General features: G+C 39.8%; 1 protein-coding gene across 1 annotated transcript in view; it reads right to left on the bottom strand.

The window, feature by feature from the left end:
* Positions 1-24548, bottom strand: part of ENTREP1 (endosomal transmembrane epsin interactor 1) — a 180578-nt gene that overhangs the window by 83828 nt on the left and 72202 nt on the right. The window contains exon 4 of the mRNA XM_077249074.1: positions 1576-1704. Coding sequence (XP_077105189.1) covers positions 1576-1704 — 129 coding nt within the window. The remainder of the gene's footprint in view (positions 1-1575; positions 1705-24548) is intronic.

Raw genomic sequence — 24548 nt, forward strand, 5'->3', positions numbered from 1 at the left:
GGAGCATCTTATGGGGCCATGTGCAGCATTACATGGGGCAAATATCTGTATGGGGCCATGTGCAGCATTATATGGGGCAAATATCTGTATGGAGCATCTTTTGGGGCCATGTGCAGCATTACATGGGGCAAATATCTGTATGGGGCCATGTGCAGCATTATATGGGGCAAATATCAGTATGGAGCATCTTATGGGGCCATGTGCAGCATTACATGGGGCAAATATCTGTATGGGGCCATGTGCAGCATTATATGGGGCAAATATCAGTATGGAGCATCTTATGGGGCCATGTGCAGCATTACATGGGGCAAATATCTGTATGGGGCCATGTGCAGCATTATATGGGGCAATTATCTGTATGGAGCATCTTATGGGGCCATGTGCAGCATTATATGGGGCAAATATCTGTATGGAGCATCTTATGGGGCAATGTGCAGCATTATATGGGGCAAATATCTGTATGGGGCCATGTGCAGCAGTATATGGGGCAATTATCTGTATGGGGCCATGTGCAGCATTATATGGGGCAATTATCTGTATGGAGCATCTTATGGGGCCATGTGCAGCATTTTATGGGGCAAATATCTGTATGGGGCCATGTGCAGCATTATATAGGGCAAATATCTGTATGGAGCATCTTATGGGGCCATGTGCAGCATTATATGGGGCAAATATCTCTGGAGCATATTATGGGGCCATAATCCACATTTGTGGAGCATTATATGGGGCAAATGTGTCTATGGAGCATCTTATGGGGTTATAATCAACATTTGTGCAGCATTATATGTGGCATATTTTAATATGGAGCATCTTATGGAGCCCATCGTAAACTGTATGGAGCATTATATGGAGCCTATTTTGTATGGAGCATCTTATGGGGCCATCATGACCTGTATGGAGCATTATATGGGGCTCCTGATTCAATATGGATATTCAAAAACACTTAACCTACTGATGTCTCAATTAATTTTACTTTTATTGGTATCTATTTTTATTTTTGAAGTTTACCAGTAGCTGCTGCAGTTTCCACCCTAGGCTTATACTCGAGACAATAAGTTTTCCCAGTTTTTTGTGGCAAAAATTAGGGGGGTCAGCTTATACTCGGGTCGGCTTATACTCGAGTATATATACGGTAACTGTAAAGAACCCTTTCCTGTTTAGCTGCTGTAATCACCTTTCTTCCAACTGTAATAAGTGCGTTCGGTGGACACGTCAAAACGCCATACGGGGACGCATCCGCATACAACGCATGACCACGCATGTCCCTGCATACACAATGTTGAAGATAGGTATGCAGGATGGATGCGGATATATGAGGATCTGAAGGTAAGAAGTACGCAGTCCTATGCTGCGTACCCAAATGCTAGTGTGAAACCGGCCTTAGCGCAGTTATGTAAAGTACGGTTAGGCATTGTATTAGAAGGACACTGTGTAAGGCCACAATTAACCCAAAGCATAATGTGGACATACCAGAAGCATACCCCAGCACTGTCCTAAGTGTACGACCAATTCTAGACAAAACAAGTAGACGTAAACGTACGTAAAGCATTGATTACACTAGTGCAACAATATTACCTTGAGTAAAAGATGAACAGCATTGCAGGAGTGGATCATGACCAGCTTCAGGACATTTTCTTTTTCCAGGCACTTGGAAGCCTGAGTTTCATCACAGCAAATGCAGAATTTTCCTTCTGTCATATCTACCTGCAAAAACACAACTGTGATTAAAATACAAAATTCTGTATTACAGCATACCAGATCTGTGTTCTCACTTCATACGAATGATGAAGTATACTCTGTCGCTCACACAGTTCTGGTTAAAGAAGGTGAGATACTTCAGTGGTGATTATTTGATCAAGCATTGCTGCCTAATCTTGTAAATCAGGTACTTGCATAGTTGGCAAGAACATGTTCATCTACAGTTGAATTGAGGTATTTTACACAAAATCAAATTATGAATAATAACAGAGTGTGTGATGTGAGTGTGTCTGTGATGTGTGCTGTGTAATGTGTGCTGTGGATGATGTATATGTGTGTGTAATGTGTATGACGTGTGTATATGTAATGTGTGGTGTGTGATGTGTATGTAATGTGTGTAATATGCGTGTTAATGTGTATGATGTGTGTGTACTGTGTATGTAATGTGTATGATATGTGTGTATGATGTGTATGATATGTATGTGTGTGTACTGTGTATGTAATGTGTGTATGATGTGTAATGTGTATGATGTGTAATGTGTATGATATGTGTATGATGTGTGTGTACTGTGTATGTAATGTGTATATGTGTGTATGATGTGTAATGTGTATGATATGTGTATGATGTGTGTGTACTGTGTATGTAATGTGTATATGTGTGTATGATGTGTAATGTGTATGATATGTGTATGATGTGTGTGTACTGTGTATGTAATGTGTATGATATGTGTGTATGATGTGTAATGTGTATGATATGTGTATGATGTGTGTTAACTGTGTATGTAATGTGTATGATATGTGTGTATGATATGTGTATGATGTGTGTGTACTGTGTATGTAATGTGTATGATATGTGTGTAATGTGGGTGTAATGTATATAACATGTGTGTATGATGTGTAATGTGTATGATATGTGTGTATAATGTGTATGTAATGTGTCGTGTGTGTGATGCGAGAGTGTGTGTGATGTGTATATAATGTGTGGCTTGTGGGTAGATGACAAACACCAGTGTTCCCCAACCAGTGACTCGAGGGTCACGTTACTAGGGTCTTTTTTAATGTGGCTCCTCAGATGTTGACAACCGCAGATACTATTGTGCAACAATGACATGGGATATCAGCATTACCAGCTAAAAGCTGTAGATGTATCCAATATTTCCCCTTTTAATTTTTAGGGTTCCATAACATCTTTGTCATGTTAAAAAGGTACACAACCTACAAGGAGACCTTTGATCTACAGTGTTGTAGGTGCCACACAACATGTCTTTGGTGATATGACTCACTGAACAGCAAAATTCTGGGTTTAGGTCAATTTAAAGTGATGAATGTCTGATCAGCAGTGGTCTAACTGCTGGGACCCCCATCGATCCAAGAATGGGTGTCCCAAAGTCCTGTGTATAAGAGCACACGTGTGCTTACTTGACCACTGCTCCACTCAGTCCTATAGGTCTATGGAAGCAAATGTGAGCAACTCCCTTTATTGGGAGTGAATGAAGTGCTGGGCATGCATGAACACTAGTATTCCTATCACAAAGGGGACCTTGGATCCCCATTCTCAAGACTGTAATGTATGCATAATGTATGGGCAGAGATCCTGATTCCAGTGATGCACCAGCCTCCGAACATGCTGTCAAGCAGCAACAAGACATGCAACCGCAGGTACTCAAATATATATTTCGAGCACGCTGAAGACACTTGGTTAGCACCCGAGCATGCTCAGATAACACCTTATCCCAGCACATTCGCTCATCACTAATTGAAATCACTGATCTGCAGGTCTTTACAGGATTGTCTGGTTTTCTTATCTCACTGCTGACATTCAGCATTGAGAAAAGTCAGTGTAATGCCGTAATCGGAGTCCTTTGCGTATAATTTTCCTCCCATAACCCCCAAAAATGCAGTTACGGTATATCATTTTCCTGGAATGTCTGAAAGAAACCTAGGAAAATATAGGAACGATGCATTGTAAGCACTCTTAGAGCGAAGAGAGATGTGAGGGGAGTGGATGCATCCCGCTAAAACCATTGTAGATAATGGCACAGAGTGTTTTGAAGAGTAACTCGACTAAGCGCTGGAAAATACAAGAATATATTGCACATAGTGTACTTTCTAACAGAACAAAAATATTCTCATAAATCTTTCAACTGCGAAGATAAATGTTTCATACTTTGAAGATAAAAAATTCTAAGAGAAAAACTATTATCATTGCTTTTTAATGTAATTATTCATTAAACAGTAACATTTTATTTAATTACTGATCAGCATATTTAACGTTCTGAATCTTTGTAATATACTGCGATACCTTATTTTGCTATCTTTATAACCATGCTGAAAGTGCTCATTGTGTCTTCGTAGCTGAATTGAACTGAGGGTCTAGCAAAGATCTGGGCTCAATGACTTTCGGTATCCCTGTATGAGCATGATGGATGGGGCAGAGAAACCTCCTCTCTGGCTACGTTTACAAAATCAAGTAAAAAGTGTCTGGGTTTCAGTCAGAAAATGCAGACGATTTTTTTCTCATTTATCATCTGTGTGTAATTTGTATACAATCAGTGTGCAATCTGTTTTTATACAGCAAGTATTATTAAAAAATCTACACGACTAAACAGCTTATGTTAAAGAATTGCAATGTATATGTAAAAATTGGATGATATACAGTGACTCCGTATGGATTCACATTTTTTGAACGCACTCACAAACATAACTGAGCATGTCTCATCTGACACACTGAAGAAACTAGTGCATACTGCAATTTATTTCTCATAATTAGGCCACGGTCACACGTTCAGCATTTGGTCAGTATTTTAGATCAGTATGTGTAAGCCAAAACCAGGAGAGGAACAAAGTATAAAAAGTATAATAGAAACACGTCACCACTTCTGTATTTATCGCCCACTCCTGGTTTTGGCATATACATACTGATATAAAACACTGACCAAATACTGAACGTGTGAGCGGGGCCTTAGATTCAGGCCGGCGTCACACTTAGCATAGCATAGGGAAATACAGTCCGTTTTTTAGGGCCGTAATACGCAGAAAAGTTCCTGAACAGTGTTCCATATTCAACGCAAGGATGCGATTTTTTTCTCTAAAAATTATCCGTGTGTCATCCGTATGGCATCCGTACGGCGAGATTTTCTCACTGGCTTGCAAAATGGACATAGAATGGATCCAAGGGCTCAAATATTCGTGAAAACATATATACAGTCTATATATATATATATACACTCACCGGCCACTTTATTAGGTACACCATGCTAGTAACGGGTTGGACCCCCTTTTGCCTTCAGAACTGCCTCAATTCTTCGTGGCATAGATTCAACAAGGTGCTGGAAGCATTCCTCAGAGATTTTGGTCCATATTGACATGATGGCATCACACAGTTGCCGCAGATTTGTCGGCTGCACATCCCAAAGATGCTCCATACAAGGCAGGATGGATCCATGCTTTCATGTTGTTTACGCCAAATTCTGACCCTACCATCCGAATGTCGCAGCAGAAATCGAGACTCATCAGACCAAGCAACGTTTTTCCAATCTTCTACTGTCCAATTTCGATGAGCTTGTACAAATTGTAGCCTCAGTTTCCTGTTCTTAGCTGAAAGGAGTGGTACCCGGTGTGGTCTTCTGCTGCTGTAGCCCATCTGCCTCAAAGTTCGACGCACTGTGCGTTCAGAGATGCTCTTAGGCCTACCTTGGTTGTAACGGGTGGCGATTTGAGTCACTGTTGCCTTTCTATCAGCTCGAACCAGTCTGCCCATTCTCCTCTGACCTCTGGCATCAACAAGGCATTTCCGCCCACAGAACTGCCGCTCACTGGATTTTTTTTATTTTTCGGACCATTCTCTGTAAACCCTAGAGATGGTTGTGCGTGAAAATCCCAGTAGATCAGCAGTTTCTGAAATACTCAGACCAGCCCTTCTGGCACCAACAACCATGCCACGTTCAAAGGCACTCAAATCACCTTTCTTCCCCATACTGATGCTCGGTTTGAACTGCAGGAGATTGTCTTGACCATGTCTACATGCCTAAATGCACTGAGTTGCCGCCATGTGATTGGCTGATTAGAAATTAAGTGTTAACAAGAAGTTGGACAGGTGTACCTAATAAAGTGGCCAGTGAGTGTATATATACAGTATATAGTGTCAGTGAGACACACATATGCAGTATATATATATTTCATACAGCGCTAGATAGCTTAAAAGCCGTTAATTCAATTGCCGGCTTTTGTTATCTCCTTATCAAACCCGACAAGATATGAGACATGGTTTACATAGAGTAAACCATTTCATATCCCTCGTTTTTTTACATATTCCTCACTACTATTTTTAGAAGTGTCTGTGTGCAAAATTTGGTGGCTCTAGGTGTTAAAATAAAGGGTAAAATCACGGAAAAAACTGATGTGGGCTCCCGCGCAATTTTCTCTGCCAGAGTGGGAAAGCCAGTGACTGAGTGCAGATATTAATAGCCTAGAGACGGACCATGGTAGTTGCCCCCCCCGGCTAAAAACTTGTGCCCCCAGCCACCCCAGAAAAGGCGCATTAATGTCACCTTGCTAATGTAAGACACCTATCCATTATTAATCCAATAGTAGTAAAGGGTTAATAATACACACACATTATGAATAAAGTATTTTAATGAAATAAATACAAACATGGGGTTTTAAAATCTTTATTGTACGCTTAATCCACCTGAAGACCCTCGTTCTGTAAAAAAATAACATAAAAAATCAACAATATCGCATACCTTTACGGCGACCAGTCATGTCTCACGCTGTAAATCCACCTGAAGGGGTTAAATAAATTTACAACCAGGAGCCTGCTAATGCAGCTGTTGCTCCTGGTTGTAAAAACTGGAGAATTAATGGAATGCAGGGCAACGTAGCATCGTAGACTTGCGGTGATGCACCCCCTGGTGGCATAAACTCATATGAACGCTAGCATGAGAAAATATTCATAAAAATTTCCACGCTAGAGTTCATATGAGTTTTATGCCAGCAGGGGGCGCATCACCACAAGTCTACGATGCTACGTTCCCCTGCATTCCATTCATTCCCCAGTTTTTACAACCAGGAGCAACAGCTGCATTAGCAGGCTCCTGATTGTAAATTTATTTAACCGCTTAAGATTTACAGCGTGGGACATGACTGTACGCCGGAGAGGTATGGGATAGTGTTGCTTTTTTATGTTATTTTTTTACAGAACGAGGGTCTTCAGATGGATTAAGCACACAATAAAGATTTTAAAACCCCATTAGTGTATTTACAGTATTTCATTAAAATACTTTATTCATAATGTGTGTATTATTAACCCTTTATTACTATTGGATTAATAATGGACAGGTGTCTTATTGACATCTCTCCATTATTAACCAGGCTTAATGTCACCTTACATTAGCACTAGAACATTAGAACTAGGTAGACAAACCATCACTTTTAGCAAGGTGTTTCATAGATCCATTCACGTATCCATGAAAATCACATATCCAAGAATGAGATCTGCGGGATTCAGAGCATGTCTATTTCTGATCCTATTTTGAGGATCAAAATAGGGTATATTGAATGGGTCTATATGCTATCCAAGGAAACAATCGGGCAGCACACCAACACTTCACGCATATACAGGAATGTAGCACTATTATGCATACTGCTGTCCCTTAGTATATAGTCTACATTTTTGTTATATATAGCGCCATCCCTTAGTACATAGTTTTTGTTCTTGCTATATATAGCAGCATCCTTAATCACATAGTTTCCTCTTTTATTATATATAAGTCTCATATTTTGTAGCATCTTCTCAAGTTTCGAATGGAGAAGTCCCTTATTATATAATGTTATGTGTTATGTACAGCACCATCCATTTTTACATGTTATCTTGTTATGTACAGTACCGACAATTACATAACATATTCTTGTTATTTCTGTTATTCACAGCACCTTGTCTTTCTTACATCGTCCTCTCTTGTTAGATACAGTATAAAATTATTGTTGTTGGAGCAGGAACTGACCAGAAGACCAGTCCATCAGCCTCCTCCACTAGAAAAGAGAAGCTTTCCTGTGTACCATCACCAGTCATTTCATTACCTATCTAAAAAGAGAAGACGCTATGAAATAAAGACAGTGAGCTATAAATAGCAAACATAAAGCCTTGCGAAAGTATTCGGCTCCCTGGAACTTTTCAACCTTTTCCCACGTATCATGTTTCAAACATAAAGATACCAAGTGTAAATTTTTGGTGAAGAATCAACAACAAGTGGAACACAATTGTGAAGTTGAGCGAAATTTATTGGTTATTTTAAATTTTTGTGGAAATTCAAAAACTGAAAAGTGGGGAGTGCAATATTATTCGTCCCCTTTACTTTCAGTGCAGCAAACTCACTCCAGAAGTTCATTGTGGATCTCTGAATAATCCAATGTTGTCCTAAATGCCTAACTAATGATGAAAAATGTAATCCATTTTGTGTGTAATCAAGTTTCTGTATAAATGCACCTGCTCTGTGGTAGTCTCAGGGTTCTGTTTGAAGCACAGAGAGCATCAGGAAGACCAAGGAAAGGAACACAGCAGGCAGGTCAGTGAAACTGTTGTGGAGAAGTTTAAAGCCAGATTTGGATACAAATTTATTTCCAAAACTTTAAACATCCCAAGGAGCACTGTGCAAGAGATCATACTGAAATGGAAGGAGTATCATACCACTGCAAATCTACCAAGACCCGGCCGTTCCTCTAAACTTTCATCTCAAACAAGGAGAAGACTGATCAGAGATGCAGCCAAGAGGCCCATGATCACTCTGGATGAACTGCAGAGATCTACAGCTGAGGTGGGACAGTCTGTCCACAGGACAACAATCAGTCGTACACTGCACAAATCTGGCCTTTATGGAAGAGTGGCAAGAAGAAAGACATTTCTCAAAGATATCCATAAAAAGTGTCATTTAAAGTTTGCAACAAGCCACTGTTAAATATTAATTATTAATTGAATTATTCATATTCTCAATCCTGTACTGAGCACATTGCTTCTTGCTGACATTACAAAGAGCTATTTCTGTGTGTGTAGCTCAACACCATATAAAGGGGAACACGTGGTCTGTAGGACACATATATAAACACAGCTCTTAGGAGGGTGTGGGGGGCTTTTGTAACGTGGGGGCTGTCACCTCCTGCCTTCATCATCATTCTCCATGGACATCAGACAAGTCACAGAAGGAAGCAACAGCTGGTAGCGGTAGCCATGATAACTTCAGACTTCACACAGATGGCTTTTACCATTCAGAACTTTGGGAAAGATGAGTATCAAGTGCTGATATCTACACATGGACAATCTGTTCGTAACTATTTTATCTATTTTATGTTTTGCTGCAATGTGGTTTTTCTGTGGACAATTCAATAAACCACTACCTTTTTTATGAGAATATCATGACATTTTTTCTTTAAGAGTAATGCACCTGGTAAAGTCCTGATTAAATAAATGTGCAAAATAAGCATATTTAACATTGGCCAAGCCAGCCAGTTTTGATTTTTTGTGCTATTTTTGCGTGAATTTCCTTCATCTTGCACACAGGGGAAGAGAGAAGAGCTTCGCTAGATGTTGTGCAAGTTTTCAGGAATTCCACTTCAAAACTTCAAGTCACAAAGATCTCAAAAGAACCTACGAGTAACGGAGACTTTAACAGGTGTCAGACGGATTGACAAGTACTAGCATTGGAAGTGCTGAAAATAGATGTGCTGAAGATCGGAGCCCAGCGTTGTAAAGCAAAGGAACTACAAGCTGAGATATTTCAAGGTAAGAAAAATGGATTTAATTAATTCATATGCTAAATCAAGTCAGATAGAATTTGTAAGTTTGTACAAATCTAGCTTAGAAATATTTTGGCTTAGCTTATTTGCAGAATGCAAGATAGCAAATCTAAAGTTAGATTCTAAGCTAATATCTAGGAAAAAAGAAAAAGAGCAACTGAAAAATATATTACATATGGTTTATGTATTTAACGAGTTTGTTACAGAGAAGTCCAAAAAAGACTGTGTAGAAAGAATTTCTAAGGAAATGGAAATTAATGATGTTCCCAAGGTTGACTGTAATGTGGAGAAAAAACAAGATGTGATGCACGTGTCATTAATGGCCATTCAAGGTGTCTTTGTGTCTCATGATGAAAAACAAGATGGAGGAAACGTAGGAGACATGACAACTGACAAAGATGATGTACGAGGGACAGATGTAGAAGGGCCACTAAAAATAGAAGACGACTCGGAGGCCCAACCCCAAACTAAATCTAGGAAAATCTTGTTAAAATTATGCAAAATCATTCCTGCATATGATGACAAAATCCATGTGTGCAGAAATTCAGAGATATTTGAGAGTTTTGCTGATAAGTTTGATTTGACTAATGAGGAGAAAAATCAGTTGTTTAAAATGTGGCTTCCAGTAACTTTTTCCAGAAGGTTCTCATTAAAAATGCAGAGTGATGAGTTCCATGAAGAAATGACTGATGTAGAAAGATTAAAAATTTTGATATTCTGTGGATTAAAAGAAAATTATCCAGATATTGATATTCTTCTAAAATTGAGGATTGGCCGGAAAGAATGTACTTTTACATTCATGTCCATATTTGAAAGGTTGTACAAAATGGTCATTACGAATTTCAACAATCAATGATAAATTGTTTTGTAAACAAATTTGGATTCCTAAATCCTGCATCTCGTGTTATTGCGTCACAAGAAGATTCTTTATTTGAATATGCGCAATCCCTTGATTTTTCTAGAAAACATGAGAATCTTGAAAGGAAAACAAATCATACTAAGTTTTTTAAAACAGGCAGAATTATATCTTATGAGAAACCAAAATCAAAATTTCCAAAATTGACCCAAAATCAAATCTATGAAGTACGAAGAAAATTACATATTTGCTACAAACCCTACGAGTCCATTAAAGAAGTTGCTCTGAATGGGGTAAAAGTTGACGGGCCAGATCTGTCTGTAAAGATGGCGGAAATTGACAAACAGAAACAGGTGAGCAACAGCATAGGGGGTGAGCTGAACACTCCATTATCACAGCTCATAAGTCTAAAAATTACCTTATTAAATAGCGCTTTTCAACAAATTATTGACAGAGAGTTGAGATTTAGTTTAGGAATTGGCTAAAAATGTAATTATATTATATGATGTGTAAATGAGTTATACAATGTATTATTTATTAATTATATAATTATATTTTATACAATATAATTCTGCAGTTATATTTATATATATTAATATAGTACACAGTAAATACTGTAGCATATTTGTATAGGTAGAGATTATATTAACTGTATTTTTATATGTATAGTGAAATAATTAGAATTTAATCCAGTAATAATATTTAGAATTACATTAAATACATATATTAAATATATACATATGTATAAGATATTTAAATTATTTTGTTTTTAAATAAATATGAAATTAACCTTATCTTTTATTTTTCCTTAGAGCTTTCATTTCAAAGCAGGAATTGAACAAAAAACTTCTTACATGAATTTATGTTTTTATTTACACAGGAAGTTATAATAACTGCATGATTTTATATATTTAACATTTAAAAGAAAATAATACATAACTAACAATCTAAAATTTGTGTACTGTAATTTTTGTTCTGTAACATAATCTAAAACTTGTTTTTTTTTTCCTTTGCATGGTAACAATATAGTTTTTTTCCTTCACTGCATGGCATGACATGTCACACCCCTATTTTAATTTACAGCTGTAAGAAGAAGCTTTAGAATGGATTCAGTTGCAGGCATTGTACCAGATATAGCTGTAGAACAAAATGCTAGGGCATGTGTATGTAGGGAATATTCAAAGAAATATTAGAATATTAAATTTAATAGTTTACAATGTGCATTGATAATTAGGATACAATATTTTGGGTTAATATACATGTATTCTTATTCTTTGTATGTGAAATATGTAGTTTCAACTTCTATGTGTGTCACAGTCTGAGTGACAGATGACAGATGAGCGTATGAGCAGCTGCTAAGAGTGAAGTTAATGTAAGAGAGACTAATGTGGAATGTGTATGTACAATATGAAAGAGGCCTCATGATTTATGGTATGTTGGAAAAAAAAAACCTTGTGTTTATGAGAAAATAAGATTCAGTTAAATTATTAGATTAAGATATATTTAAATATTATTTACTCAACATATATTTCTATATTTCTTTAGTAATTATTATTTCTTGATTTAGTTAATAGTGAATAGTTGCAATCACACATCAATATGGTTTATCAAGAAAATCTACATTTAGAATAATTTTTCCAAATGATAATTTTATGATAGTCAGTGTTTTTTTTTAATAGTTACATAGATGGGTACACATCTTCAAGCAAACATATGGCACAAGCTGATATGACAGTTATTAAATTATTTTTAATTTTGGTTTTTACAAATTAATTTTTTCATAAAATAATAATTTTTGGTAATAAGGGGGAAATGTGTTTTTGGTCCAGATTACATCATCGCATTTCATCAATACCTCCTCTTCACACATTTTAATAAAGAAAAAATATTAATAAGATATTATTGGGTACAATAACATTAAGTATTATAAAAGTCTTTTTTTTCTCTAATGAAGGATATTATATGCAAAGCTGCATAATTTCAATATTTTGGTAATCCAAGGTTATGACAACATCTAAATGATGAAATTATTAAAGGAAATGTGTTACTGAGACATAACCTCAGCATTTATCATCAACATATAAAGGCCTTATTTTTATTTTTATTCTCATTTTTATTTTTCGTTTTTTCTTCAATTTTTATTCTTAATTCTCATTTTTATTTTTCATTTTTTCTTCAATTTTTATTCTTAATTTTTATTTTTTTATCTCAGGAAAAAAAAACCCAATATTTAATAAAGTATTGTCTAATACAAGAATATTGCTTTATCAAATATAATGATCATATGGTTTCATTATAAGAAATGTTTCAATTCTGAGTTAAATACAACAATTCTTTCACTCATTCATTCATTTATTCATATATATTCTTATTTTGGTTCATGGCTACACATTCTTACATATTATTGGTCTAATAAATATAGTTTATTAATAACGTTTTATTAATAAAATATTTGTTACATAATAAGACACATTGACATCCATGGGTTAAAAAATAAATTACACCTATGACATAAAAATGTCCTATCACATGAAGAATATGGTAAATAATGTATTATCATTTATTATTATTATTATTATTTTTTATTTTTGCAAATATAAATTCCATATTAATATAATATAATAATTATATGGATATTATTGATTGCTTAGGTATGCTGTGATATTATAAGTGAGTTAAATTACCAGATTTGGTATAGAATAGGGAATGAAGACTTCAATCAAGATACTGAAGTTACGTTAATAAAGACTTTTCCTATTTTTACATTCAATTGATTCTTAAAAGTTGTAAGAAGGAAAAGCCATTATCCAGAAGTTCCAGAAGGTAACAATGCTATGATTTCTGAATAATAGACTGTGTCAAATACCATTCATGTCACCACTCACAACTACAGCATCCATCACTGACAACTATGAGTACAGTATCTAAACTGCCAACCACGGAGAGGACGATGATCCTATGATGCTAAGATGAACTGTGTTATTACATTTTTATTATGTTCCAGTGGTTTCCTATCACCTATAAGACTTCCATGAAAGCTGGTGAACAATCAGGTAATTGTCAGGACGCTACAACCCTGACATGTGTCCTGTGCACTAAGGACTGGTTATGGTGCTATTATTAGCAGGGAAGAGTCAATGTAACCCTTGCTGTGCTGACCAAAGATGTCACACCTGTTCCAAGACCAATGCAGATGATATGGAAGGATTCCAGATCCAAGGTGAGCCAATGTAAGTCCAGGTCTTTAAAGGTGACACAGCACAGATATTAAAGCTACATTTCATCTATGAATTTTGTTTTCTTATCAACATTTGAATTTATGGACTTTGATTGACTGATTGACACATGACACATGGTTTCTACAATATCTACATGCTATCATCTATTTCAAAAGAATTATAATAAAGATTGTTTTAAAAGAACCAAGAAGAAGACATCAAGATGAAGACCAGATGACATCAGATGATGATCAGACCAGAGATGCTTCAATTATGTATAGGGAAGTATAAATATATATTTTATATGAATATTAGTCACGGCTTACCATAACATGAATTTACATATCATTATATTATTGAGTATGTATAACAATATTATTATTATTATTATTTATATTATTATTTACTAAATTATTTTGCCAAAGAAGAAGAAAAGAAGAAAGAAGATCTTATTAATATATTTTATTTGAGGGTTCCAATCAATGTCTGTCACCCTCAAAAGGGGGAAATATTAATTATTAATTGAATTATTCATATTCTCATTCCTGTACTGAGCATATTGCTTCTTGCTGACATTACAAAGAGCTATTTCTGTGTGTGTAGCTCAACACCATATAAAGGGGAACACGTGGTCTGTAGGACACATATATAAACACAGCTCTTAGGAGGGTGTGGGGGGGTGTTATGACCCCAGTGGACAGGGTCTCAGAGGAACGTGTAAGTCTGCAAGATACAAAAATCCAGCTCATAGGGCTGTGGTAACTGGGTTGACCAAATAGCTACTCCTAACGCCAACACTAGAAGTAGCCGGGGATCATGCCTACGGTGATCGCTAGATGACTCGCGCCAGCCGGAGAATCTAACTACCCCTAGGAGAAGAAAACAAAGACCTCTCTTGCCTCCAGAGAAAGGGACCCCAAAGCAAGATACAAGCCCCCCACAAATAATAACGGTGAGGTAAGAGGAAATGACAAACACAGAAATGAACCAGGTTCAGCAAAGAGAGGCCAGCTTACTAATAGCAGAATATAGCAAGATAACTTATCTGGTCAACAAAAACCCTATAAAAATCCACGCTGGAGATTCAAGAACCCCCGAACCGTCTAACGGTCCGGGGGGAGAACACCAACCCCCTAGAGCTTCCAGCAAAGGTCAGGATACAGATAGGAACAAGCTGGACAAAAATACCAAACAAAACAAAAGCAAAAAGCAAAGAAGCAGACTTAGCTTGAAAAACAGGAACCAGGATCAGAGGACAAGAGCACAACAGATTAGCTCTGATTTCAACGATGCCAGGCATTGAACTGAAGGTCCAGGGAGCTTATATAGCAACGCCCCTGAACTAACGGCCCAGGTGAGGATATAGGAAAAGACAGACGCTCCAGAGTCAAATCACTAATGACCACTAGAGGGAGCAAAAAGCAAAATCACAACAGTACCCCCCCCTTAGTGAGGGGTCACCGAACCCTCACCACGACCACCAGGGCGATCAGGATGAGCGGCATGAAAGGCACAAACTAAATCAGCCGCATGAACATCAGAGGCGACCACCCAGGAATTATCTTCCTGACCATAGCCCTTCCACTTGACCAGGTACTGAAGCCTCCGCCTGGAGAGACGAGAATCCAAGATCTTCTCCACCACGTACTCCAACTCGCCCTCAACCAACACCGGAGCAGGAGGCTCAGCAGAAGGAACCACAGGCACAACGTACCACCGCAACAAGGACCTATGAAACACGTTGTGGATAGCAAACGACACAGGTAGATCCAGGCGAAAGGATACAGGATTAAGAATTTCCAATATCTTGTAAGGACCAATAAAACGAGGTTTAAATTTGGGAGAGGAAACCTTCATAGGAACAAAGCGGGAAGAAAGCCACACCAAATCCCCAACACGTAGTCGGGGACCCACACCGCGGCGGCGGTTGGCAAAGCGCTGAGCCCTCTCCTGTGACAACTTCAAGTTGTCCACCACAAGATTCCAGATCCGCTGCAACCTATCCACCACAGAATCCACCCCAGGGCAGTCAGAAGGTTCCACATGACCCGAAGAAAAACGAGGGTGGAAACCAGAGTTGCAGAAAAACGGCGAAACCAAGGTGGCGGAACTAGCCCGATTATTAAGGGCAAACTCAGCTAACGGCAAGAAGGTCACCCAATCGTCCTGATCAGCAGAGACAAAACACCTCAAATAAGCCTCCAAAGTCTGATTAGTTCGCTCCGTCTGTCCATTAGTCTGAGGATGGAAAGCAGACGAAAACGACAAGTCAATGCCCATCCTACTACAAAAGGATCACCAGAATCTGGAAACGAACTGGGATCCTCTGTCTGACACAATATTCTCAGGGATGCCGTGCAAACGAACCACGTTCTGGAAAAACACAGAAACCAGATCGGAAGAGGAAGGCAGTTTAGGCAAAGGAACCAAATGGACCATCTTGGAGAAGCGATCACATATCACCCAGATAACAGACATGCCCTGAGACACCGGAAGATCAGAAATGAAATCCATGGAGATATGTGTCCAAGGTCTCTTAGGGACAGGCAAGGGCAAGAGCAACCCGCTGGCACGAGAACAGCAAGGCTTAGCTCGAGCACAAGTCCCACAGGACTGTACAAATGACCGCACATCCCTAGACAAGGAAGGCCACCAAAAGGATCTGGCCACCAGATCTCTGGTGCCAAAAATTCCTGGGTGACCTGCCAACACCGAGGAATGAACCTCGGAAATGACTCTGCTGGTCCACTTATCAGGCACAAACAGTCTGTCAGGTGGACAAGAATCAGGCCTATCAGCCTGAAATCTCTGCAACACACGTCGCAGATCAGGAGAAATAGCTGACAAGATAATACCATCCTTAAGAATACCAACAGGTTCAGTGACTCCAGGAGCATCAGGCACAAAGCTCCTGGAAAGAGCATCGGCCTTCACATTCTTTGAACCTGGTAAATACGAGACAACAAAGTCAAAACGGGAGAAAAACAATGACCAGCGGGCCTGTCTAGGATTCAGGCGTTTAGCAGACTCGAGATACATCAGATTTTTGTGATCAGTCAAGACCACCACACGATGCTTAGCACCCTCGAGCCAATGACGCCACTCCTCAAATGCCCATTTCATGGCCAACAACTCCCGATTGCCCACATCATAATTTCGCTCCGCAGGCGAAAACTTCCTAGAGAAAAAGGCGCAAGGTCTCATAACAGAGCAACCAGGGCCTCTCTGCGACAAAACGGCCCCTGCTCCAATCTCTGAAGCATCCACCTCAACTTGAAAGGGAAGCGAGACATCAGGCTGGCACAAAACAGGCGCCGAAGTAAACCGACGTTTCAACTCCTGGAAAGCCTCCACGGCAGCAGGAGCCCAATTAACCACATAGGAGCCCTTCTTGGTCATATCCGTCAAAGGTTTCACAATGCTAGAAAAGTTAGCGATAAAACGACGGTAGAAGTTAGCGAAACCCAAGAACTTCTGAAGACTCTTAACTGACGAGGGCTGAGTCCAATCAAGAATAGCTCGGACCTTGACTGGGTCCATCTCCACAGCAGAAGGGGAAAAAATGAACCCCAAAAAGGGAACCTTCTGTACACCAAAAAGACACTTTGAGCCCTTGACAAACAAAGAATTTTCACGCAAAATTTTAAAGACCATCCTGACCTGCTCCACATGCGAGTCCCAATTATCAGAAAAAAACAGAATATCATTCAGATAAACGATCAGAAATTTATCCAGATAGTTTCGGAAAATGTCATGCATAAAGGACTGAAAAACTGAAGGGGCATTAGAGAGCCCAAAAGGCATCACCAAGTACTCAAAATGACCTTCGGGCGTATTGAATGCGGTTTTCCATTCATCCCCTTGCTTAATGCGCACAAGGTTGTACGCACCACGAAGGTCTATCTTGGTAAACCACTTGGCACCTTTAATCCGGGCAAACAAGTCAGACAACAGCGGCAAAGGATACTGAAATTTGACAGTGATCTTATTTAAAAGCCGATAGTCAATACAAGGCCTCAAAGATCCGTCCTTTTTAGCCACAAAAAAGAATCCCGCACCAAGAGGGGAAGAAGACGGACGGATGTGTCCTTTCTCCAGAGACTCCTTGATATATGAACGCATAGCGGTATGTTCAGGTATCGACAGATTAAACAGTCTTCCCTTAGGAAATTTACTGCCTGGAATCAAATCTATTGCACAGTCACATTCCCTATGAGGAGGCAATGCACTGGACCTGGACTCGCTAAAGACATCCTGATAATCAGACAAGTACTCCGGAACTTCCGAAGGCGTAGAAGAAGCAATAGACACAGGCAGGGAATCCTCATGAATACCACGACAGCCCCAACTAGACACTGACATAGCCTTCTAGTCAAGGACTGGATTATGGGTCTGTAACCATGGCAGCCCCAAAACAACCAAATCATGCATTTTATGTAGAACGAGAAAACGTATCACCTCGCGGTGTTCAGGAGTCATGCACATGGTAACCTATGTCCAATACTGCGGCTTATTTTCTGCCAATGGCGTAGCATCAATACCCCTAAGAGGGATAGGATTTTCTAATGGTTCAAGAATAAAACCACAGCGCTTAGCAAATGAGAGATCCATAAGACTCAGGGCAGCACCTGAATCTACAAACGCCATGACAGGATAAGATGACAGTGAGCAAATCAAAGTTACAGACAGAATAAACTTAGGATGCAAATTACCAACGGTGACAGGACTAACAACCTTAGATATACGTTTAGAGCATGCTGAGATAACATGTGTAGAATCACCACAGTAGTAGCACAAGCCATTCCGGCGTCTATGAATTTTCCTCTCATTTCTAGTCAGGATTCTATCACATTGCATCAAATCAGGTGTCCGTTCAGACAACACCATGAGGGAATTTGCGGTTTTTCTATCACATTGCATCACATCAGGTGTCTGTTCAGACAACAACATGAGGGAATTTGCGGTTTTGCGCTCCCGCAACCGCCGGTCAATTTGAATAGCCAGGGACATGGTATCATTCAGACCTGTGGGAATGGGAAAACCCACCATAACATTCTTAATGGCCTCAGAAAGGCCATTTCTAAAATTAGCGGCCAGTGCACACTCGTTCCAATGTGTCAGCACGGACCATTTCCGAAATTTTTGGCAATACACCTCAGCCTCGTCCTGGCCCTGAGACATAGCCAGCAAGGCTTTCTCTGCCTGAATCTCAAGATTGGGTTCCTCATAAAGTAAACCGAGCGCCAGAAAAAACGCATCAATATCAGCCAATGCCGGATCTCCTGGCGCCAACGAAAAAGCCCAATCCTGAGGGTCACCCCGTAAGAATGAAATAACAATTTTTACTTGTTGAGCAGAGTCTCCAGACGAACAAGGTTTCAGGGACAAAAATAATTTACAATTATTCCTGAAATTCCTAAACTTAAATCGGTCTCCTGAAAACAGTTCAGGAATCGGAATCTTGGGTTCAGACCTAGGATTTCTGGTAACATAATCTTGTATACCCTGCACACGAGCGGCAAGCTGGTCCACACTTGTAATCAAGGTCTGGACATTCATGTCTGCAGCAAGCTTAAGCCACTCTGAGGTAAAGGGGAAAAGAAAAAAAAAAAATGAGAGAGGGAAAAAAAAAAACCTCAAAATTTTCTTTCTTATAATCCCACTTCTGCAATGCATTAAACATTTAATACTGGCCTGGCATACTGTTATGACCCCAGTGGACAGGGTCTCAGAGGAACGTGTAAGTCTGCAAGATACAAAAATCCAGCTCATAGGGCTGTGGTAACTGGGTTGACCAAATAGCTACTCCTAACGCCAACACTAGAAGTAGCCGGGGATCATGCCTACGGTGATCGCTAGATGACTCGCGCCAGCCGGAGAATCTAACTACCCCTAGGAGAAGAAAACAAAGACCTCTCTTGCCTCCAGAGAAAGGGACCCCAAAGCAAGATACAAGCCCCCCACAAATAATAACGGTGAGGTAAGAGGAAATGACAAACACAGAAATGAACCAGGTTCAGCAAAGAGAGGCCAGCTTACTAATAGCAGAATATAGCAAGATAACTTATCTGGTCAACAAAAACCCTATAAAAATCCACGCTGGAGATTCAAGAACCCCCGAACCGTCTAACGGTCCGGGGGGAGAACACCAGCCCCCTAGAGCTTCCAGCAAAGGTCAGGATACAGATAGGAACAAGCTGGACAAAAATACCAAACAAAACAAAAGCAAAAAGCAAAGAAGCAGACTTAGCTTGAAAAACAGGAACCAGGATCAGAGGACAAGAGCACAACAGATTAGCTCTGATTTCAACGATGCCAGGCATTGAACTGAAGGTCCAGGGAGCTTATATAGCAACGCCCCTGAACTAACGGCCCAGGTGAGGATATAGGAAAAGACAGACGCTCCAGAGTCAAATCACTAATGACCACTAGAGGGAGCAAAAAGCAAAATCACAACAGGGGGGCTTTTGTCACGTGGGGGCTGTCACCTCCTGCCTTCATCATCATTCTCCTTGGACATCAGACAAGTCACAGAAGGAAGCAACAGCTGGTAGCGGTAGCCATGATAACTTCAGACTTCACACAGATGGCTTTTACCATTCAGAACTTTGGGAAAGATGAGTATCAAGTGCTGATATCTACACATGGAAAATCTATCTATTATCTATTTTATGTTTTACTGCAATGTGGTTTTTCTGTGGACAATTCAATAAACCACTACCTTTTTTATGAGAATATCATGACATTTTTTCTTTAAGAGTAATGCACCTGGTAAAGTCCTGATTAAATAAATGTGCGAAATAAGCATATTTAACAGCCACCTGGGAGACACACCAAACATGTGGAAGAAGGAGCTCTGGTCAGATGAAACCAAAATCAAACTTTTTGGCAACAATGCCAAATGATATGTTTGGCATAAAGGCAACACAGCTCATCACCCTGAACACACCATCCCCACTGTCAAACATGGTGGTGGCAGCATCATGGTTTGGGCCTGCTTTTCTTCAGCAGGGACAGGGAAGATGGTTAAAATTGATGGGAAGATGGATGGAGCCAAATACAGGACCATACTTGAAGAAAACCTGTTGGAGTCTGCAAAAGACCTGAGACTAAGACGGAGATTTGTCTTCCAACAAGACAATGATCCCAAGCATAAAGCAAAATCTACAATGGAATGGTTCTCAAATAAACGTCCAGACCTGAATACAATCGAGAATCTGTGGAAAGAGCTGAAAACCGCTGTTCACAAACAATCTCCATCAAACATCACTGAGCTCGAACTGTTAGCCAAGGAAGAATGGGCAAGAATTTCAGTCTCTCGATGTACAAAACTAATAGAGACATACCCCAAGTGACTTGCGCTGTAATCGCAGCAAAAGGTAGCGCAACAAAGTATTAAGTTAAAGGGGCGGAATAATATTGCACTCCCCACTTTTCAGTTTTTGAATTTCCACAAAAATGTAAAATAGACAATAAATTTCATTCAACTTCACAATTGTGTTCCACTTGTTGATTCTTCACCAAAAATTTACATTTGGTATCTTTATATTTGAACCATGATATGTGGGAAAAGGTTGAAAAGTTCCAGGAAGCCGAATACTTTCGCATGGCACTGTAACCAGAGAATCTAAAACATAAGGAATGGTGCTGTACATAACAAGCAAGGGCACTGTGTAATAAGGGGCGACAATGAACATGATGACAGAAGACTATATATATTGTAAGGCAGCGACTTTCACGTCCATGCCTTACAAATGTCTTTATTTGCCCACTTAGAAAATAAATCTGAACTTTGTTATCCGGTTCACAGCTGTAATGTCCGTATCAGTCCGTTGTCATTGGCGACTGCATCACCATATAACTCACTGGTGCGGTAGTGGCTTTGCTCTAGTCTCCAGTCTGTGTTTAATTTCACACAGACAGGCATACATAGAGACTACTGCTCGGCTGCTTGCAAAACAACACTGACACAACGACCTCTTACCTGAAAGTTTAAATGGGAATCATGGACATGGGCCACTTCCAAGACTACCACTGGAGGGGGAGATCTGCCTCTCTACCTTCCAACAGATCCCTCCAAAAATAAAAGCCCATGTCAGGTTTTTCTAAACCTGACTTAGGCTAGTTTCACATTTGCGTTTAAATCTGCAGTGTTTAAAACGCATCCGGAAGTGGTGGAAAAAACGCATGTAAACACGTACAAACGCGGCGTTTTTTTGATGCATGCGTTGACGCATGCGGTTAAAAAAATGCCGCGTTTGTACGCGTTTACATGCGTTTTTTCCTGCGTTTGCGCTTTTGGTTCGCATGATGAGAAATTTCACAAGAGAAAAATCTAGATAACCAGAGACCGCCAATGGGACTACAGAGGGCGTGTATTATGGGGTCTCTATATATAGACCCTAGGGCTACAGAAATTTTAACAGTTTGCTACTGTATCCTGTGTCATGATGGATCTTCGCATGGAGAGCTTTTATTTCAACCTGGATTTCAGCTTCAAGCTGTTTCTTGCCTGTGCTTTCGCTTGGGAGCAAGACAGAAATCGCCAAAAATGGAGGAGACAACGTAGGCGTTTTTGGAGGCACCCCATTATCGAACTACGTGAGAGCCGTGGAGCCTACCACACGCTCTATGCCGAGCTTAATGCCAACCCGGAGAAATTCCAGGAATACACACGAATGTCACAATACTCATTCCTGGATTTGCTGTCTCGCGTCCAAGGAGCCATATGGCGACAGGACACCCAGCTCCGTAAAGCGATTCCACCCAAGGAACGTCTGCTGGTTACATTAAGGTACGTTCCAAATCTAAACCAATGATAGTCCAATTTTACTGTTTTCTGACATGTATTTTTTGGGTTTTTTCCTTTCTTTCTTTAGCTTAACCACACCATAAAAAGAATAGATTGTAATGGTTTTTGTGTTTGTTTTTCTTACAGATTTCTGGCCACCGGAGAGAGTTTATCATCCCTCCACTTCCAATACTGGCTTGGAATATCCACCCTGTCCGGAATAATTGCGGACACCTGCCGGGCTTTGTGGAATGTACTCCGGGATGAGTTTATACCCCTACCCACCTTGGACATGTGGCTAGAAATTGCGGAGAAATTCTGGAGTGTGTGTGATTTCCCCAACTGTTTAGGAGCGGTGGATGGAAAGCACATTCGCATTACCAAACCAGCCAGAACAGGATCGGAGTACTTCAATTACAAAAAATATTTTTCTGTTGTGCTCATGGCAATAGCCGAGGCGAACTGTCGCTTCATCGCCGTGGACATTGGAGCTTTTGGCCGTGGCAACGATTCGCAGACTTTCAAGAACTCGGATATGGTCTGCCATGTGTATGGCAAAAATTTCAATTTTCCCCCACCACAACCTCTTCCCAACACTCAAGGACCACCGATGCCATTTGTTATGGTTGGGGATGAGGCCTTTCAGATGTGTGAAAACCTACTGAAGCCCTATTCCAGTCGGGACTTGAACCACACTAGAAGGATCTTTAACTACAGACTGACCAGGGCTCGAAGAACAGTGGAGTGTACCTTTGGCATTCTGGTCGCTAAATGGCGCATTCTTGCATCAGCCATAAATCTAAAAGTGGAAACAGTCGACGAGGTGGTCAAAGCCTGTGTGGTTCTGCATAATTATATAATGGTTAAGGAGCAACCCAACATTGAACTGGATGAACCAGTTGCACACCCACTGCCCGATTTCCAGCATCACCCGCTGCGGTCAACTGCAGCAGTTGGCCACATGCGGGACCAATTTGCGGCCTTTTTTGATTCAGATATTGGACGTGTCTCATGGCAGGACAATGTAGTGTAAAAGTCCTGTTGTAATTCGATATGTACCAGTTATTTTCTACAATGATAATAATATTTCTCATTAATAAACTTTATAATATTTCTCATTAATAAACTTTAATTGTGGTTAAGTTGACCGTGTCTCCTATTTTTTTCCTCTCCAAACCCAGGCTGTCCTAAAACTGGCAGTATTTGATCTGTATTTAATATCAGTTTTTGTAATCCAAAACCAGGAGTGGGTGATAAGAGCAGAGGTGCTAGTTATTATGTTAATATCATAATTTACCTAATTGTTCCACTCCTTGTTTTGGCTTACAAATACTCATCTAAAACACTGGCCACATACTGCTAGTAAGGGCAGCCATGTTGCTTTATTGGTAAGCTTTTTAACGTCATTGCATCATGATTCTCTTCTCCTGTATCCATTGGACACAAACTGAAGAGACAATCACTGTCACACGATCTATAGTCAGATAAATATAAAGTCAGGTGTCAGAAATAATGAATTCATGATAAACATATACAGGCTCATGAATTCACTATTTCTGACACCTGTGCAGGTGAGCATAGATATGTAGTGTGTGACCACCATTGTAACTCAAGTTGTGTGTAATATAAGAAGAGAAAATGGTGGTTATACAAGGCAGTTCTCTACTCAACAGGTCAGGTGTCAATAACTAATGAGCTTTTTGACACCTGACCTGTTCAGTAGAGGTCTGCACTGTGTTTCCACCATTTTCTCTTCAGACTGGCACACTAAGCACAGACCTAAAGAGATTATGGAGATACATGTAATATTTTTTGGGCCACCTCATATCTGTATACTAAAGACACATAAAGCTGCAGTCTTTTTATTTTTAACTAGAGGAGATATGATGTGGCCCAAAAAATTAGTGTGTGGCCAAGTTTCATGGCGCACGGTGTGTTGCCGGCGGCAGAAGACTCAATAAACCAAACATAATTGTGGCAACTCAAACTTTTTTTATTTTGTTAACAACAGGAAAAAAATTATTTTTTACTGCGCCGGCTTGGGGTAGAGTGATGTAAACGGGGGGTGTGAAGTACTGAGGCCTGGCTAACCGTGGACGACGCAGAGGTGGCAGGAGAAGGGGCAATGAAACTAGAAGGGTCTGGAAGTTCGGGGATGGGGCTTGACACATGAGAGGCTTCAGACGCACTGGAA

Source organism: Ranitomeya variabilis, chromosome 1 (assembly GCF_051348905.1).
Source record: "Ranitomeya variabilis isolate aRanVar5 chromosome 1, aRanVar5.hap1, whole genome shotgun sequence".
NCBI classification, from domain to species: Eukaryota; Metazoa; Chordata; class Amphibia; order Anura; family Dendrobatidae; genus Ranitomeya; species Ranitomeya variabilis.